General features: G+C 48.5%; 2 protein-coding genes across 2 annotated transcripts in view; one reads left to right on the top strand and one right to left on the bottom strand.

Moving 5' to 3' along the window:
* CD300LB (CD300 molecule-like family member b) overlaps window positions 1–8,707 on the top strand; it is a 9,957-nt gene extending 1,250 nt beyond the window's left edge. The window contains exons 2-4 of the mRNA XM_011937973.1: window positions 5,005–5,334; window positions 7,402–7,474; window positions 8,153–8,707. Of these exons, the coding sequence (XP_011793363.1) occupies window positions 5,005–5,334; window positions 7,402–7,474; window positions 8,153–8,315 (566 nt within the window). The 3' untranslated portion in view covers window positions 8,316–8,707. The remainder of the gene's footprint in view (window positions 1–5,004; window positions 5,335–7,401; window positions 7,475–8,152) is intronic.
* Window positions 988–1,491, bottom strand: NOP10 (NOP10 ribonucleoprotein). The gene has a single exon (XM_011937853.1). The coding sequence runs from the start codon at window positions 1,435–1,437 to the stop codon at window positions 1,243–1,245; it is 195 nt and encodes a 64-aa protein (XP_011793243.1). The 5' UTR covers window positions 1,438–1,491; the 3' UTR covers window positions 988–1,242.
* Window positions 8,708–14,923: the final 6,216 nt, after the last annotated feature.

The raw sequence follows: 14,923 nt of genomic DNA, 5'->3' as shown, positions 1-14,923 counted from the left end.
GCTGTGCACTTGATGTGCCTTGTAGAAGGAAGGTCAGACACTCTAGAGAGTTGGGTGTGTATGTGGGTGTGTGTGTTGGGGGACCTGTGCAGAGAGATGGAGGCTTAGAAAGAATGGTGGATACATGCAGAGGGAGCTATCAGTGTGCAGGATGTCTTGTGGGTGGCGAGTTGGATATGAGGTTGGAAACACAAAAGACAAGATTATGAAGGCCTTCCACACCATGCTCAGGAGCTGAGACTTTCAAAGAAAAAACTTCTCAAGAACCCAGGTGGAAAGTGGGAAGGGCTAGATGATCTTCTCCATGGCAAACGTTGGTGGATACCTAGAGGGCATTAGGGGACAATCCAGAATTTTACGCATGGTGTGCAATATGTGTGGGCCACACAGTTCTCTCCTGGAGCCTAGGGACTGACCACCTGGCACAGATAGAGCAGTCCACAGAGGTACAACAGGAAAGAGCACAGCTGGAGAGTTCTGAGACCCGACTCCAGTCCTGGCTGGACTTCAGCCCTTTGGCCAGTTCAACAGGGCTCTGCTCCAAGCTGACGGCTGCCCTGTCATTTCCATCCCTATCGTTCCTCATACCAACTCTTGACAACACATAGAAGCCTGATTAATAGTTCCAGCCATCATATTCTGTGGTTAGAGAAACCCCCACATATTTTTTTAAATGGGCCTAATTACATTGTGAGCCCTTTACAGTTTGAATGACTGAAGCTGGGATTCATGACACTTTGTTCAAGGCAGCAGCATCTCTTTTCTGCTGTTAGTGATTGCTGACAAATCCAATTTATGTTTTTGGGTATATTGTTTTTGTTTTTTGTTTTTGAGACGGAGTTTCACTCTGTCACGCAGGTTGGAGTGCAATGGCACAATCTTGGCTCACTGCAACCTCTGCCTTCCGGGTTCAAGTGATTCTCCTGCCTCAGCCTCCCAAGAAGCTGAGATTAAGGCGCCCGCCACCATGCCTGGCTAATTTTTGTATTTTTTTTTTCAAATCATTTTATCTTTAATAATCTTGTAGTAATTTCAAATACAAGAAAAAAAAGTCAAACGTGTTCCCTTTATGGGTGATGCCACTATGACTGACTCACACAAGCATGCTCAATCACCACGATGAGACTGGATGCCAAAGAGTATGACTGGCAAAAAGGGATCAGGGCTCACAGACTGAAGAGTTTGGTTACGGAGTCTCCGAGGGGTAACAGGCCGCAGAAGAGACATCAGTTTAAGGGACCTTCAGAGGACAGGGCGCGGTTGCTGGGTCATGAGCACCTTGAAGCGTTTCTTGACGGTGATTCGGTGTCGGGTGTATTTGTCATCTGGGGAGAACCGAGCAGGATGGGCTGAGCAGGTCTGTTGTCCCATCGGGTCAAATTTCTTCAGCGTATAGACCCGATCTCCCTCCTCGTTGAGGTAATACTGGAGAAACATGATCGCTCATAAGCCAGAGGTCCCAATTCGGTCCACTGTTCTGTCTGCAGTGGTCCCCAGTTTTTGTATTTTTAGTAGAGACGGAATTATGCCATGTTGGCCAGGTTGGTCTCGAACTCCTGACCTCAAATGATCCACCCACCTTGGCCTCTTAAAATGCTGGGATTACAGGCATGAGCCACGGTGCCTGGCCCCTAAAAGATTTTTAGATGCTCAGGGCAAGTGCAGCTGACGATGAGGGGGAGACAGTCTCAGTACCCAACTCAGGCAGCGATATGGAGAGGAGAGCAGAGGGAGCTGTTAGTATGCAGGACAGCTTGGGGGTGGCGAGTTGGATACGAGGTTGGAAACACAAAAGACAAGAGTATGAAGGCCGTAATCCTCAGGAGAGGAGAGTTGGGGAGGATGCTGCTGGGGCTGGGAAGACCTCTCCAGATGCCACCGCCATGATCCAGGCACAGATGAGGTCCTGACCTGTTGACGAGCTGTCACTGATGGAGCAAACCCCAAAGGTCTGGTATTGGACTATATCCAAGTCTTCTTTTAAATTTAAAAGTAAATAATTTTTTGAAAACAAAAATTTATCTACTTTTTTGTCACTCTGTCACCCAAGCTGAAGTGCAGTGGTGGGTGATTGTAACTCACTGCAACCTTGAATTCTCAGGCTCAAGCGATCCTCCCACCTCAGCCCCCCAAGCAGCTGGGACCACAGGCATGCACCGTCACTCCCAGCTAATCTTTTACTTTTGCAGACACAGGGTTTCACCATGTTGCCCGGGTTAGTCTGGAACTCCTGGGCTCAAGCGATCCTCCTGCCTCAGCCTCCCACAGCTTTGCAATTACAGGCATGAGCCACTTTGCCCAGCCTACACACATCCAAGTCCTATTACCACCTTCAAAGTAGAGTATAGCGTGACTGTCTTATGAATAAGGAAGCAAGGCTTGCAGAGGTTAAGCAACTCTGCCAGGGTTTCCCAACTTGTTCAGCATCAAGTGTTTCTGCATTTAAAGCTCACAGTTGCTCTGCTGCCATGCTGTCCTCGGGGCCTGCGACGACAGAGACTGAAAGAAGAAAAAAAAGCCTGAGGAGCATCTCGAGGATAGAGCTGACTAAACTGGCTACCAATCAGCTCTTGGGGCTGAAGGAGAGGACAGCATGAAAGAAGATGCCAAGCTCTTCTGGAAGGCTGGGTGGTGGAGCTGCTGGTTTGAAGAGAATCAAGTTGGTTCTGCTGATTGAATGCTATGTTAATTTCCAGTGGCTGCTGTAACAAATTAACATGAACTCTATGGCTTAAAACCACACAATTTCATCATCTCATTGATGCTTCTGAAGACCAGAGCCTGGCATGGTCTTACTGGTTAAAATTGAGGTACAGGTAGGCTTGAGTTTCTTTAGAGCAGTGGTCCCCAACCTTTTTGGCATCAGGATCTGGTTTCATGGAAGACAATTTTTCCACACCAGGAGTGGGATGAGAATGGTTTGGGATGATTCAAACACATTACACTTATTGTATACTTTATATTATCATTATATTGTAATATATAGTGAAATAATTATACACTGCACCATAATGTAGCATCTGTGGGAGCCCCGAGCTTGTTTACCTGCAACTAGACGGTCCCATCTGGGAGGCAGTGACAGATCATCAGGCATTAGATTCTCATAAAGTGTGCAATCTAGAGCCCTCACATGCGCAGTTCACAATAGGGTTCACACTTCTATAGGACTCTAATGCCGCCGCTGATCTGATGGGAGGCGGAGGTCAGGTGGTAATTCGGACAATTACCACCTGAGTGGCTGTAAATACAGATGAAGCTTCACTTGCTTGCCCATTGCTCACCTCCTGCTCTAAGGCTCAGTTCCTAACAGGCCATGGGCTGTTACCCATCTGTGGTCCCGGGTTTGGGAACCCTCTTCTAGAGGCTCTGGGGGGAATCTGTTTCCCTGCATTTTCCAGCTTCTAGAAGCCATCTGCTTTCCTTGGCCTTGGCCGGTGGCCTCTTCCTCCACTTCAAAGCCAGCAACAGAGCATCTTCCAATCGGACTCTCCCTCAACCCTCTTTCACTTAGAATATCCGTGGAGATTATTCAGGATACTCTTCCTGTCTCAAGGTCCCTAACTTCATCACATCTGCAGAGTCCCTCCGGCCATGTCAGGGGACATATTCACAGGTTCTGTGTAGGAGGATGCCAACACCTATGGGGGACATTATTCTACCAACCACAAATGCAAAGTTCAAGAAAACTAAAACAGCTTCAGGGAGAAGGCCCAAGCTGTGAGGAGGGGGCATCTACCTGGGGAAACAGACCCGGCTCTCTCCACCCTGCAGAGACCCCCGGCCTGGGCCTGAAGCTCTGAGGCCATGAGACAGTCAAGAGAGTCTTCCTTTGTGATTCTCTGCCCCCTTATCCACTTCTGAGTGATCAAGAAACCCATATCATTGCCAAGGAAAGAGCCTATCTGCACACAGCCTAACTGGAGTCAATCAGCGGAGGCACAGGCAGGCAGCCATTTGATTATGCTCACCTCTAATCTGCTTAGCTTTCACCAGGCCTTTGTTACTCTGTCACATCCAATGCCCCACTAGAAAAAAATACCAAAGGACAGTAGTTCAGGGTGGGAGAGGAAGTGCATTCCGTTCTGCAACATAGGAATTTGGAGTGGAGACATCCAGCGTGTCTTTGTAAATGGTGGACTTGCTAAGGGGAGTCTGAGCTGCAAATATGGATTTGAGAACCATCAGGAAACAGGCAATCATTAAAGCCATGGAAATGGAGAGACTCCCTCCATGGAGGCTTGTCAGGGGAGACAAGACGAAGGCTGGAGAGGGAACGCTGGGTACCCCCGCAGGGTGCTGGGGCTGGCTCATAGGAGCTGACTTGGGACACCTTTTCCCAGTTCTGTGTCCAGTGACATCACATGGATTACCTGACATCTGCCACTGTGGGAGTATTTACACTACGGAATTTGGCAAATATTAAAACCAGAGATTTTTTTTTTCTTTTCTTTTCTATTTTTCCTAGACAAGAGTCTCACTCTATTGTCCAGGCTGGAGTGCAGTGGTGTGATCTCAGCTCACTGCAACCTCTGCCTCCCGGGTTCAAGCGATTCTCGTGCTTCAGCCTCCCACATAGCTGAGACTACAGGTGATTGCCAGCACGCTCAGCTAATTTTTGTATTTTTAGTAGAGACCAGGTTTCACCGTGTTGGCCATGCTGGTCTGGAACTCCTGACCTCAGGTGATCTGCCCACCTTGGCTTCCCAAAGTGCTGGGATTACAGGTGTAAGCCACCGTGCCCGGCTCCTAAACCAGAGATTTTTTTCTCCCACAGGGCTGGTAGTTAAATATTTGGCTCCAACGAGAACAGCATTGAAAGGACAAGGAAAGAAGGTGGTAGGAGACCATGGTGTCACATGCTAAGCAGGTCTAGAAGCTGGTGGGGGGCTGGACTGAGGGGGAGATGGGGATGAGGAATTGGGTGTGCTAGAGACACACTCGGGACTCTTAAACACCAAACTGGCTCAGGCAACAGGAGTTGTATCTTGGGATTCTGTTTTGCAGGCTGTTTCTCCATCCAAGGCCCAGAGTCCGTGAGAGCTCCAGAGAAGGGATTCGTGAAGGTGCGGTGCCACTATAAGCGAGGATGGGAGACCCATGTCAAGTGGTGGTGCCGAGGGGCGCACTGGGTCTCGTGCAAGATCCTCATTCAAACCAGAGGGTCAGAGCAAGAAGAGAAGAAGGACCATGTGTCCATCAAGGACAGTCATACAGACTGCACATTCACTGTGACCATGGAGGGGCTCAGGCAAAATGACTCAGACATTTACTGGTGTGGGATTCAGAGACTAGGACCTGACCTTGGGATTCCAGTGCAACTGACTGTTGACCCAGGTAAGAACTTTCTCATCTACATGACAAGGCCCTGGAGCTCAGGGCTGGGAAAGTCAGTGCTCTGACCTGCTCCTCCCCAAGGCTGAAGGGGAATGACGGTGAGCCTAAGAGAGAGAGAGAGACAGACAGACAGACGGACTGGGAGGGAGGTGAGAGAAACTAAGGGAGAGTGGCAGCCAGCATCACTCTGCCATCTCAGTCCCTGAGGTCTCTCCAAGGAATCCAGGTAGGGCTTGGGATGGGGGTGAGAATGGGGACCTCAGCTTTGGTGACTGGTGGCCCAGGCCTGCTCATGACATGGCAGAGAGGGAACCTAGAGCGGCCCAGGGAGTCCTAGTATTGAGTCCCAGTAACTGCACCAACCCAGACTAGCTCTGGGCATCTTACAGTACCCTCCTTTCTAGGTCCCCAGCCACCTGCTCCGCAACTTTATCTGGCTATGTAAGATGAGCACCGGGTAAGAAAGTCCCAGGGAGATGCGTGGGTGACAGTGGACGCTTTAAAGTGAAAGGATGGCTTCAATCACGGGCAATGTCAGGGACCTCTCTGGCTGCCCTGGCATCTCCTCCATGCCTTGGACTCCACTGACAGACTCTGGGGTCGTCCTGCTGCTGTTGCTGGAGTCTGGAAGCAGCCCCCAACCTCCACTTCCACCCACACACCCGTACTCAGTACTTCGTCAGCTCAGTGTCCACTTGGATCCATTTGGTGGTGATGTGGAAATAGACAATGCCGGCCCTAGAACAAGCCTGTATACTGTTGGAGTCGGTACCAAAGAGGCACATGGACACAGTGCCTACAGCTGGGTAAAGAGGAGTCCAGAAAGGGTCAAGCAAGACTTCCCCAGGGCTGCCAAGTAGGGGAAGCCCAGAATATCTACGGGGTCAGAGAGGGGATTGAGCAAGACATGCAGGTGGTACAAAGAGACAAAAAGCCATGGCCAGTGTGGCGCTTTAGGGAGAGAGATGTTCTGGAGTCTTGGGTGGGGGACCTACAGGGGTACCAGCCTGTAAGACGATCAGGGGCTTCATAGGAACTGTTGTGACTGGAGTTACCTGTAGCTTAGACAGAAGCCTACCTAGCGTGGCCCCAGCCTGGGCCTCTTTTGTTTGACTTTGTTTTGTTTTTTGAGACAGGGTTTCTCTCTGTAGCCCAAGCTGGAGTGCAGTGGGGCGACCTTGACTCACTGCAGCCTCGACTTCTTGGGCTCAACAGATCCTTCCACTTCAGCTTCCTGAGTAGCTGGGACTATAGGGGCACATGACCACGCCTGGTTCATCTTGTATTTTTTTGTAGAGACAGGGTTTCACCATGTTGCCCAGGCTGTTTTCGAACTCCTGGGCTCAAGCGATCTGCCTCCCTTGGTCTTCCTAAGTGCTGGGATTACAGGCGTGAACCACTGCACCTGACAGCCTGGGACCATTGAGAAGAATTTGCTGGGGCCGAGGACTGAAATAAAAGATCACTGTTGGGTCATGGATACTCAGTGCCGGGCCGGGCTCAGGGCCCCCCCCCCACCAGACTGTCCCCAACAAATTGCCTGTATAGTTGCTCCTAAATATGTTCCGTTCCTCATAGTCAGTGTTCTCTATTTAATTGGAGTGTGCCCTTTTCTTCATGAGCCTTCTGGAGCCCCCTTTCCCTTTTTCTGGACTACCCCAATTTCTGGACAGCCCATTTCCAGAATCTTCTCTCCTTAAGCCCTTCTCAGGCACCACTCCAGTGGAAAATACCAGAAATTTATTTTCCCATCCAATAGTCCCACTTACAAGATAAGTGGAAAGAAAGTATGAAAAAACCTCTCTCTCCCATAATAGACTACAGTGCTTACTCCTATTTATTTTTTAATTTTTCTTGCCACACCTGAAAACGATGGGAAAAAATGTCTGTGTGTTGAGATTGAGGTGACTCAGTAGAAGCACAAGGGGCTGTAGCAGGAGAGAAAAATCCTCTTACTACAGGGGAAAGGGTCTTCTGCTGAGGGCTGTCGGGGTCGCGTGGCTTTGTGACCCATGCACGAGCTCCCACCTGTGTTAATAACCCATGGCTGACTTTGCCTGTGTCTAGAGGGAGCAGCTTCTGCACCAGCAAGCCCATCTGTCAACAGCAATATCAGGGTGTCCATCAGCTCCCACAAGAGGTGAGTCATGTGGTTCTTTCTCCTGCCCCTACCTGGGGTCCCTCCTAAGGGGAAGCCAAGCCTGAGAACTCCTGCCTGTCACCAAACACCAGCACCTATTCTAGCCAGAGTCAAGGCCCCAAGCCCACCCTCCATCTCTCTCCTGCCCCCATCACTGCAATCCACCATCTCCCCACTCTAGCTCTCACCAGAAAACCACTCTGCAGAACTCTTCTCAGTGAGCATCATCCACCCAGTCAATCGGTCAACCTTGCATTGGTGGCCTCACAGGTGCCAGGGGGAGATGAGATACCACCCTCTGTGGTGCAAGACTTCAAGGGACACAGAGCAGGAAGGGTGATTTACCAGCCTGGAGCTGACATTAGCAGGAACAGAGGCAGGAAACACAACCTGTATTTGGTGACCTCTGGTGCTTCTGTTGAGCTGAGATGTACTTTGAGCAAAGAGGGTCCCAGAAGGTAACATTAGAAAGGAAGACGGGCCCCGTGCGAAACCAGCCAAGGTGACTGTTGGAGGAGCCCTTGAGGTTGAACCAAGGAGGAGGTTTACAGGGATCTTCAGAGTGGGGCTGCCTGGCCCAGGGTCACAGGCTTTGACTGGTGGCTCACAGGGTCAGGGGATGGGAGTGACATGGCCTGGGGGTGCCCAGGGCTCTGACCACTGTGTCCCTGTCTCCAGGAACCACTACATGCTCCTGGTATTTGTGAAGGTGCCCATCTTGCTCATCTTGGTCGGTGCCATCCTCTGGTTGAAGGGGTCTCAGAGGGTCCCTGAGGAGCCGGGGAACCAGCCTATCTACATGAACTTCTCCGAACTTCTGATTAAAGACATGGACGCTTAGAGAGATGGATCTGCAGAGCCTTCCTGCCTTGGACCACATTTCCAGAAGAGACTTGGGCTGTGGAAGGAACATCTCTGAGTCCTCGGGATGTGGCAACTGAGATAGGGGCCCTGGCCTCTGCCCTGGCCTTGGAGCTGGTGGGCACCTCCCTGCCCACCAGGGTCGGGGTCTCTCCCAAGCCACCATCACCTCCTGGGGTGCCAGCACCTGTTCTCTTGGTCAGGAGCTGCAGAGATGGAGCTCAAGCCTGGATGACTGTGTCCCCACTGCTGGAATAACTCTGGCACAGAGCATGGGACCAAAGTACAGAGAGAGGTTGGGGGAGACCCCCCAGCTCTAGACTTCCATCATCCCAGAGACCAACTCAACACCATCTTTGCCTTAGAGCCTGATATGTCCATTTTTTTAAAATATTTTTTTCTAGCAAAGTTGGGTTTTAATAACTTGTGTTCATAAGAAACCTATCTGATCCCACACACAAGGAGAGTGATTCTGGGATGAGTTCCTGGTTCTAGGGCATGAGGGGCTGGATGGACCCTTTCCCCAGGGAGGACATGGCTCTGAGTCCACGGGGTTGAGGAGGCAATGGGAACCTCCCCCCGCACCTCCTCCTCCTCCTGGCTCCCCAAGCTCCCTGCCCACTCCCCCACCTCTAGGGGGCTGCAGCTTGGGAGCCTCCTCAGTGTGACAGCTCGGTTCTCCTCCCCAAAAGAGCCTGTTGGGCCTCAAGAACCACCTCCAGGTGGGGAGGGCAATAACGAAAACCTTCGCAGGAAATGGCACCCTCCCTTTTCAGCAATGTTGAAATCACGTTACTCATGAAAACTGTCCTAGGGAAGTGGTACTGTCTCCTTGCACGCCTCACCCACGACGATGAGGCCCTCAAATGTGGTCACTTTGTGCTGTATGGGTGAGGGACCCTGATACCAAAGGGACCTTCACTTCTTGTGAGGAGAACCAGCCCCATGTGAGATGCGCTCCCTCCCCCACCTGCCCACACGCAAACATACCACACATGTTCAGCATGTTGGGCTTTGAACACCCATGAAGACGCCTCCCTCCTGCTCTTGGTTCTAATAGGGAGCCCTGACTGTCAGCAGTGGATAAAGGAGAGGGGGCCCTCTGGTCCCTAGCATGGCAACCGGAGCCTCCCCTTCCCACAGCGACTCTTTTTTTTTGTTTTGTTTTGTTTTTTTGAGACGGAGTCTCACTCTGTCCACCAGGCTGGAGTGCAGTGGCGCGATCTCGGCTCACTGCAAGCTCCGCCTCCTGGGTTCACGCCATTCTCCTGCCTCAGCCTCCCTAGTAGCTGGGACTACAGGCGCCCACCACCACACCTGGCTAATTTTTTGTATTTTTAGTAGAGACGGGGTTTCACCGTGGTCTCCTGACCTTGTGATCTGCCCGCCTCGGCCTCCCAAAGTGCTGGGATTACAGGCGTGAGCCACCGTGCCCGGCCCCCACTGCGACTCTTTAACTCCCTCTTGTCCTTCAGCCAAAGAGAAACTTTCTCTAATTTTCAACTGAATTCAGGGCTCTGGCCAATGATGGGCCTGAAAATTCCATAATGGCCAGAGAGGAGAGTTTGAGCCAGGCTAAGACCCCCTGAGTCATTCTGTGGGGGACCAAGACCCACAGTCCACCAGCCCCAGGGCCCCGCCTCCTGGAATGCTTTCCTGGATCCAGCCTCCCAAAGATCCGGCCAGACCCAGGGAGGACCGCACGGCTCCATGGGAGGAAAAGCCAGAACACGATGCTTCGCCAGCTGGATTCAAAGGGGCGAGGGGCCATTGGCACTCGTCAAGGTGATGTCATTCTTTTCCCACCGTTTCTTCCTGTTGATATTCAATGAATCCCTCAATCTCTCTGGAGCTAGTGTGGCTGGGTTGTTATTCTTGTGCCTCCATCAAGGAGAATCCACCAAAGTAGGCATCTATTGTCTGTCTGCCCACCCAGCACACACGCCCTTACACCACCACCCACGTACACATTTCTAGGAAATATCCCTTGGGATTCCAACGCAAGCTGACAAGCAAAGCTTGCCTAATACACCCATTCTCTGGGATAGGGAGAAAGACAGAAAGTCAATAAATGAGCCACTAGTGCTGGCATTGCATTTTACAGTGAATGTGTTTCAATTGGGAGCTTGGAGCCAAAGCCCTCATGCCCTTCAATAGCCACAGACCATGAGGATTTGTCATAAACTGATTTTCACCCTTAATGGAACCAAAAGTTAGTGATGTGCTGGGCATGATGGCTCCCACCTGTAATCCCAGACCTTTGGCAGGCTGAGGCAGGTGGATCACCTGAGGTCAGGAGCTCAAGCCCAGCCTGGCCAACAAGACGAAACTGCTGTGTCTACTAAAAATACAACAATTAGCTGGGTGTGGTGGTGTACGCCTGTAGTCCCAGCTACTCGGGAGGCTGAGGCAGGAGGATCTCTTGAACCTGGGAAGTGCAGGTTGCAGTGAGCCGAGATTGTGCCATTGTGCTTCGGTCTGGGCGACAGAGGACACAGCAAAACTCTGTCAAAAAAAAAAAAAAAAAGGTGGGCAGGTATGGCTCTTACTCTTTTAAGAGAAAAGCACAACTTCTCCTTCCCACAGGCTTTTACTTCTGAACAACTGCAGAACCACAGAGGAAGTTCAGAGCTGGGGGCAGCTGGCTGGGGGCAGTAAAGAGACAGCAGTGGGAAGGGCCCTCACCAGGGCAGGGGACATGGGTTCCTTCTTCCCCTTTTTAAAATTGTGGTAAAAAATGAACAAACAAAAAACACTTAACATGAAATCTGCCCTCTTAACAAACTCTTAGGTGTGCAGTACAATATTATTAATTGTATGCACATTGCTGTACAGCAGAGTTCTAGAACTTTTCCACCTTGCATGACTATATCACGCCTATTGAATAGCAACTCCCCCTTTCCACTCCTCCACCAGCCCCTGGCTGCCACTATTTTACTTTTTGCTTGTATGAGTGTGACTAGTTTAGCTACCTCATATAAGCAGAACCATGCAGGCTTTAACCTTCTGTGACTGTCTTATTTTAGTTAGCATAATGTCCTCAAGATCCATCCATGCTGTTGAATACGGTAGGATTTCCTTCTTTGTTAAGGCTGAATAAAATTATATTCCATTGTAAGATAAAGAATACGTAGCATATATACATAATGGAATACTGTTTAGATATAAGAAAGAACAAAATTTGGGCGTGGTGGCTCAGGCCTGTAATCTCAGCACTTTCTGAGGCCGCGACAGGCGGATCACTAGGCCAAAAGATCGAGACTATCCTGGCCAACATGGTGAAACCCTGTCTCTACTAAAAATACAAAAATTAGCTGGGCATGGTAGTGTAGTCCCAGCTACTCGGGAGGCTGAGGCAGGAGAATTGCTTGAATCCGGGAGGTGGAGGTTGCAGTGAGTCAAGACTGTGCCACTGCACTCCAGCCTGGAGACAGAGCAAGACTCCGTTTCAAAAAAAAAAAAAAAATTCTATAGCTTGCGGTAACATGGATGAACTTGGAGGACGTTATGTGAATGAAATAAGTCAGGCATGAAAGAGAAATACTGCATGTTCTCAAGTTGATCTCAAGACATAGAAAGTAGAACAAGACATAGAAAGTAGAACAGTGGTTATTAAAGGTGGGGAAGTGTGTTGGGGGTTAGGGGATAACCAGAGATTTATTAATAGATACAAAAGTACAGCTGGATAGGCGGATAGCACTAGAGGGTGTCTATAATTGTCAACAATTTATTGCATATTTTCAAATAACTAGAAGAGTAGATTTTGAATGTTTCCAACACAAAGAAAAGTGAGGTGAGTGATATGCAAATTACCCTTACTTGATCATTATACATTATACACACATATCAAAATATCACGATGTGCCCCATAAATATGTCTGATTGTGTATCAATTAAAAATAGTAATAATTTTTAAAAATAAAAGAAATAGAAGAATAAACCATGTTCTCAACCTACTTTCAAGCACACTATAAAATATTTTTCTCTCATGTCCTGCTAAAATATGATTCCATTATGTATTAGCTTGTTTTCATGCTGCTGATAAAGACATACCTGAGACATGGCAATTTACAAAAGAAAGAGGTTTATTGCACTTACAGTTCCACATGGCTGGGGAGGCCTTACAATCATGGTGAAAGGCAAGGAGGAGCAAGTCACATCTTACATGGATGGCAGCAGGCAAAGAGAGAGCTTCTGCAGGGAGACTCCCGTTTATAAAACCATCAGAGCTTATGAGACCCATTCACTATCACCAGAACAGCATGGGAAAGCCCCGCCCCCATGATTCAATCATCTCCCACCAGGTCCGTCCTACAACATGTGGGAATTATGGGAGCTACAAGATGAGATTTGGGTGGGGACACAGAGCCAAACCATATCACATTGTATGTACATATCACACTTTCTTTATCCATTCATCCACTGATGGACATTTAGGTTGTTTCCACCTCTTGGTTATTGTGAATAATGCTGTTTCCAATGAACATGGGCATGCAGATATCACTTTGCGATCCTGTTTTCAGTTCTTCTGGATAAATACCCAGAAGTGGGACTTCTGAATCATTTGATAGTTCTATTTCTAATTTTTTGAGTAACCTCTATACTATTTTCCATAACAGCAGTTGCACCATTTTACTTCCCCACCTGTAATGTACAAGGGTTCTAGTGTCTCCACATTCTCCCCAGCATTTGTTGTTTTTTGTTGTTTTATACATGTTGTTTTATACATATATATACACATTCTCACTAGCATTTGTTGTTTTCTGTTGTTTTATACATATATATACACACTCTCCCCAGCATTTTTTGTTTTCTGTTGTTTTATACATGTTGTTTTATACATATATATACATTCTCACTAGCATTTGTTGTTTTCTGTTGTTTTATACATGTTGTTTTTATACATGTATGTATATATAGACACATACATACATACACACACACACACACACACACACACGACTATTCTAACAAGTGTGAAGTGATATCCTATTGTGGCTTTAATTTGCATTTTCCTGATAATGAGTGGTGTTGAGCATCTTTTCATGTATTTATGGCCATTTGTAGATTTCCTTTGGAGAAATGTCAAGTCCTTTGCCCATTTATTCAGGCTTTTTTTTTTTTTTTTGTAGAGTTTTAGGAGTTCTCTCTATAGTTGGGATATAATTCTTTATCAGATATGTAATTTGCAAATATTTTATCCCATTGTGTGAGTTGTCTTTTTACTCTGTTGATATTGTCATTTAGTGCACAAATTTTGAAATTTTAGCCAGGCATGGTGGTTTGCACCTGTAATCCTGGCTATTCAGGAGGAAGAGGTGAGAGGATCACTTGGACTCAGGAGTTCGAGGCTGCGGTGCACCATGATCATGCCTGTAAATAGCCACTGCCTGGGCAGTACAGCAAGATCCCCATCTCTAAAAAAAAAAAAAAAAAGAGACATGAGTCAAAAATATGTAATTTAAATTGTCACGAAGTTCTGTTTGTCTGTTTTGTTGTTGTTGCCTGTGCCCTCAGCATCATGTCTATGAAATCACTGGCAAATCCAATGCTGTGAAACTTTTGCCTTGTGTTTTCTTCTAAGACTTTTGTGGTTTTAGGTCTTATATTTAGGTCTTTGATCCATTTGAGTTAATTTTTGTCTGTGGTATTAGCGAAGGTTCCAACGTCATTCTTTTGCATATGAATTTCCAGTTTTTCAATTATTACTATTTTTTAAAAAATCATTTCCCTTACTCGCAAGTAGGTAGTTTCTATTCCAAGATTTTATCTGGGAGGTAGTGCCTTTGAGTATTCTGATCGTTAAGTGGAGTCTCTGACACAGCGCCCATTTTGGGTGGTCTAAGCCTATTGCTCCCCCAAGCCCTGCAGTTCATCCCCTAAACACTAGCCTCTCTCTAAGGTCAGCCACTGATCAGGGCAGCCACTGCTTCCTCTCTGGTTTCACTGTTAGCTGCTCATTTGGGGCTTTTGGTTTATTTGTTTGGCCTTGGTGGTGTCCTTGGGATTGGTTGATGCAAGTTTCTTCTTGCTCTCTGGTCACGGCCTCAGCGCTGTCTTCATTCTAAGGCTGGTTCTCTTCCTGGCTCTCAAAAAGTAGGCAGCAGAGAGAGATCAACCCTGACACCAGACACAAGGACTTCTGAGGAAAAAAACTGGACCACTGCTCCCAGAAGTTTCCCAGAGCCCCCACCCCCATTACATCCCCTCGATGTCTCATTGGTTGCTTCAGACTCTGGTGACCACCCTTAGCTTAATCACTGACAAGGTGATTGGGACCACCTTCCAGCCAGGACTATCCAACCCTGGTTCACATGTGGAAGGGTGGATGGCCAAACCTGGTGATGGCTCCATCCTGGAGTGGAGTTGGGTAGAAGGTGACCAAAACACCTGCTGGACCCCCCTCTCTGTTCTGAGCCTCCCTCCGGGTCTTTCTGGACCCCTGTGCCTCCGTCTTTGTGAACACAACAAGCTCCTGCCCTTACACCCTCTCCTGAGGCAGGTTGGAGGAGTCTCTGAGGGGTGCAGCATCAGGAACTTGACCCTTTCTCCCCCTCCTCAGCTTGTCAGCTCCATCTCCTCCAGGGC

This window comes from Colobus angolensis, unplaced genomic scaffold, assembly GCF_000951035.1.
Source record: "Colobus angolensis palliatus isolate OR3802 unplaced genomic scaffold, Cang.pa_1.0 Scaffold1, whole genome shotgun sequence".
NCBI classification, from domain to species: Eukaryota; Metazoa; Chordata; class Mammalia; order Primates; family Cercopithecidae; genus Colobus; species Colobus angolensis.
The sequence above is the reverse complement of the archived record's forward strand: the minus strand, read 5'-3'. Positions and strand labels throughout refer to the sequence as shown.

What these genes read in the sequence shown, in the direction of transcription:
- NOP10 (XM_011937853.1), bottom strand. Translation starts at nt 1,437, where the DNA reads ATGTTTCTCCAGTATTACCTCAACGAGGAGGGAGATCGGGTCTATACG.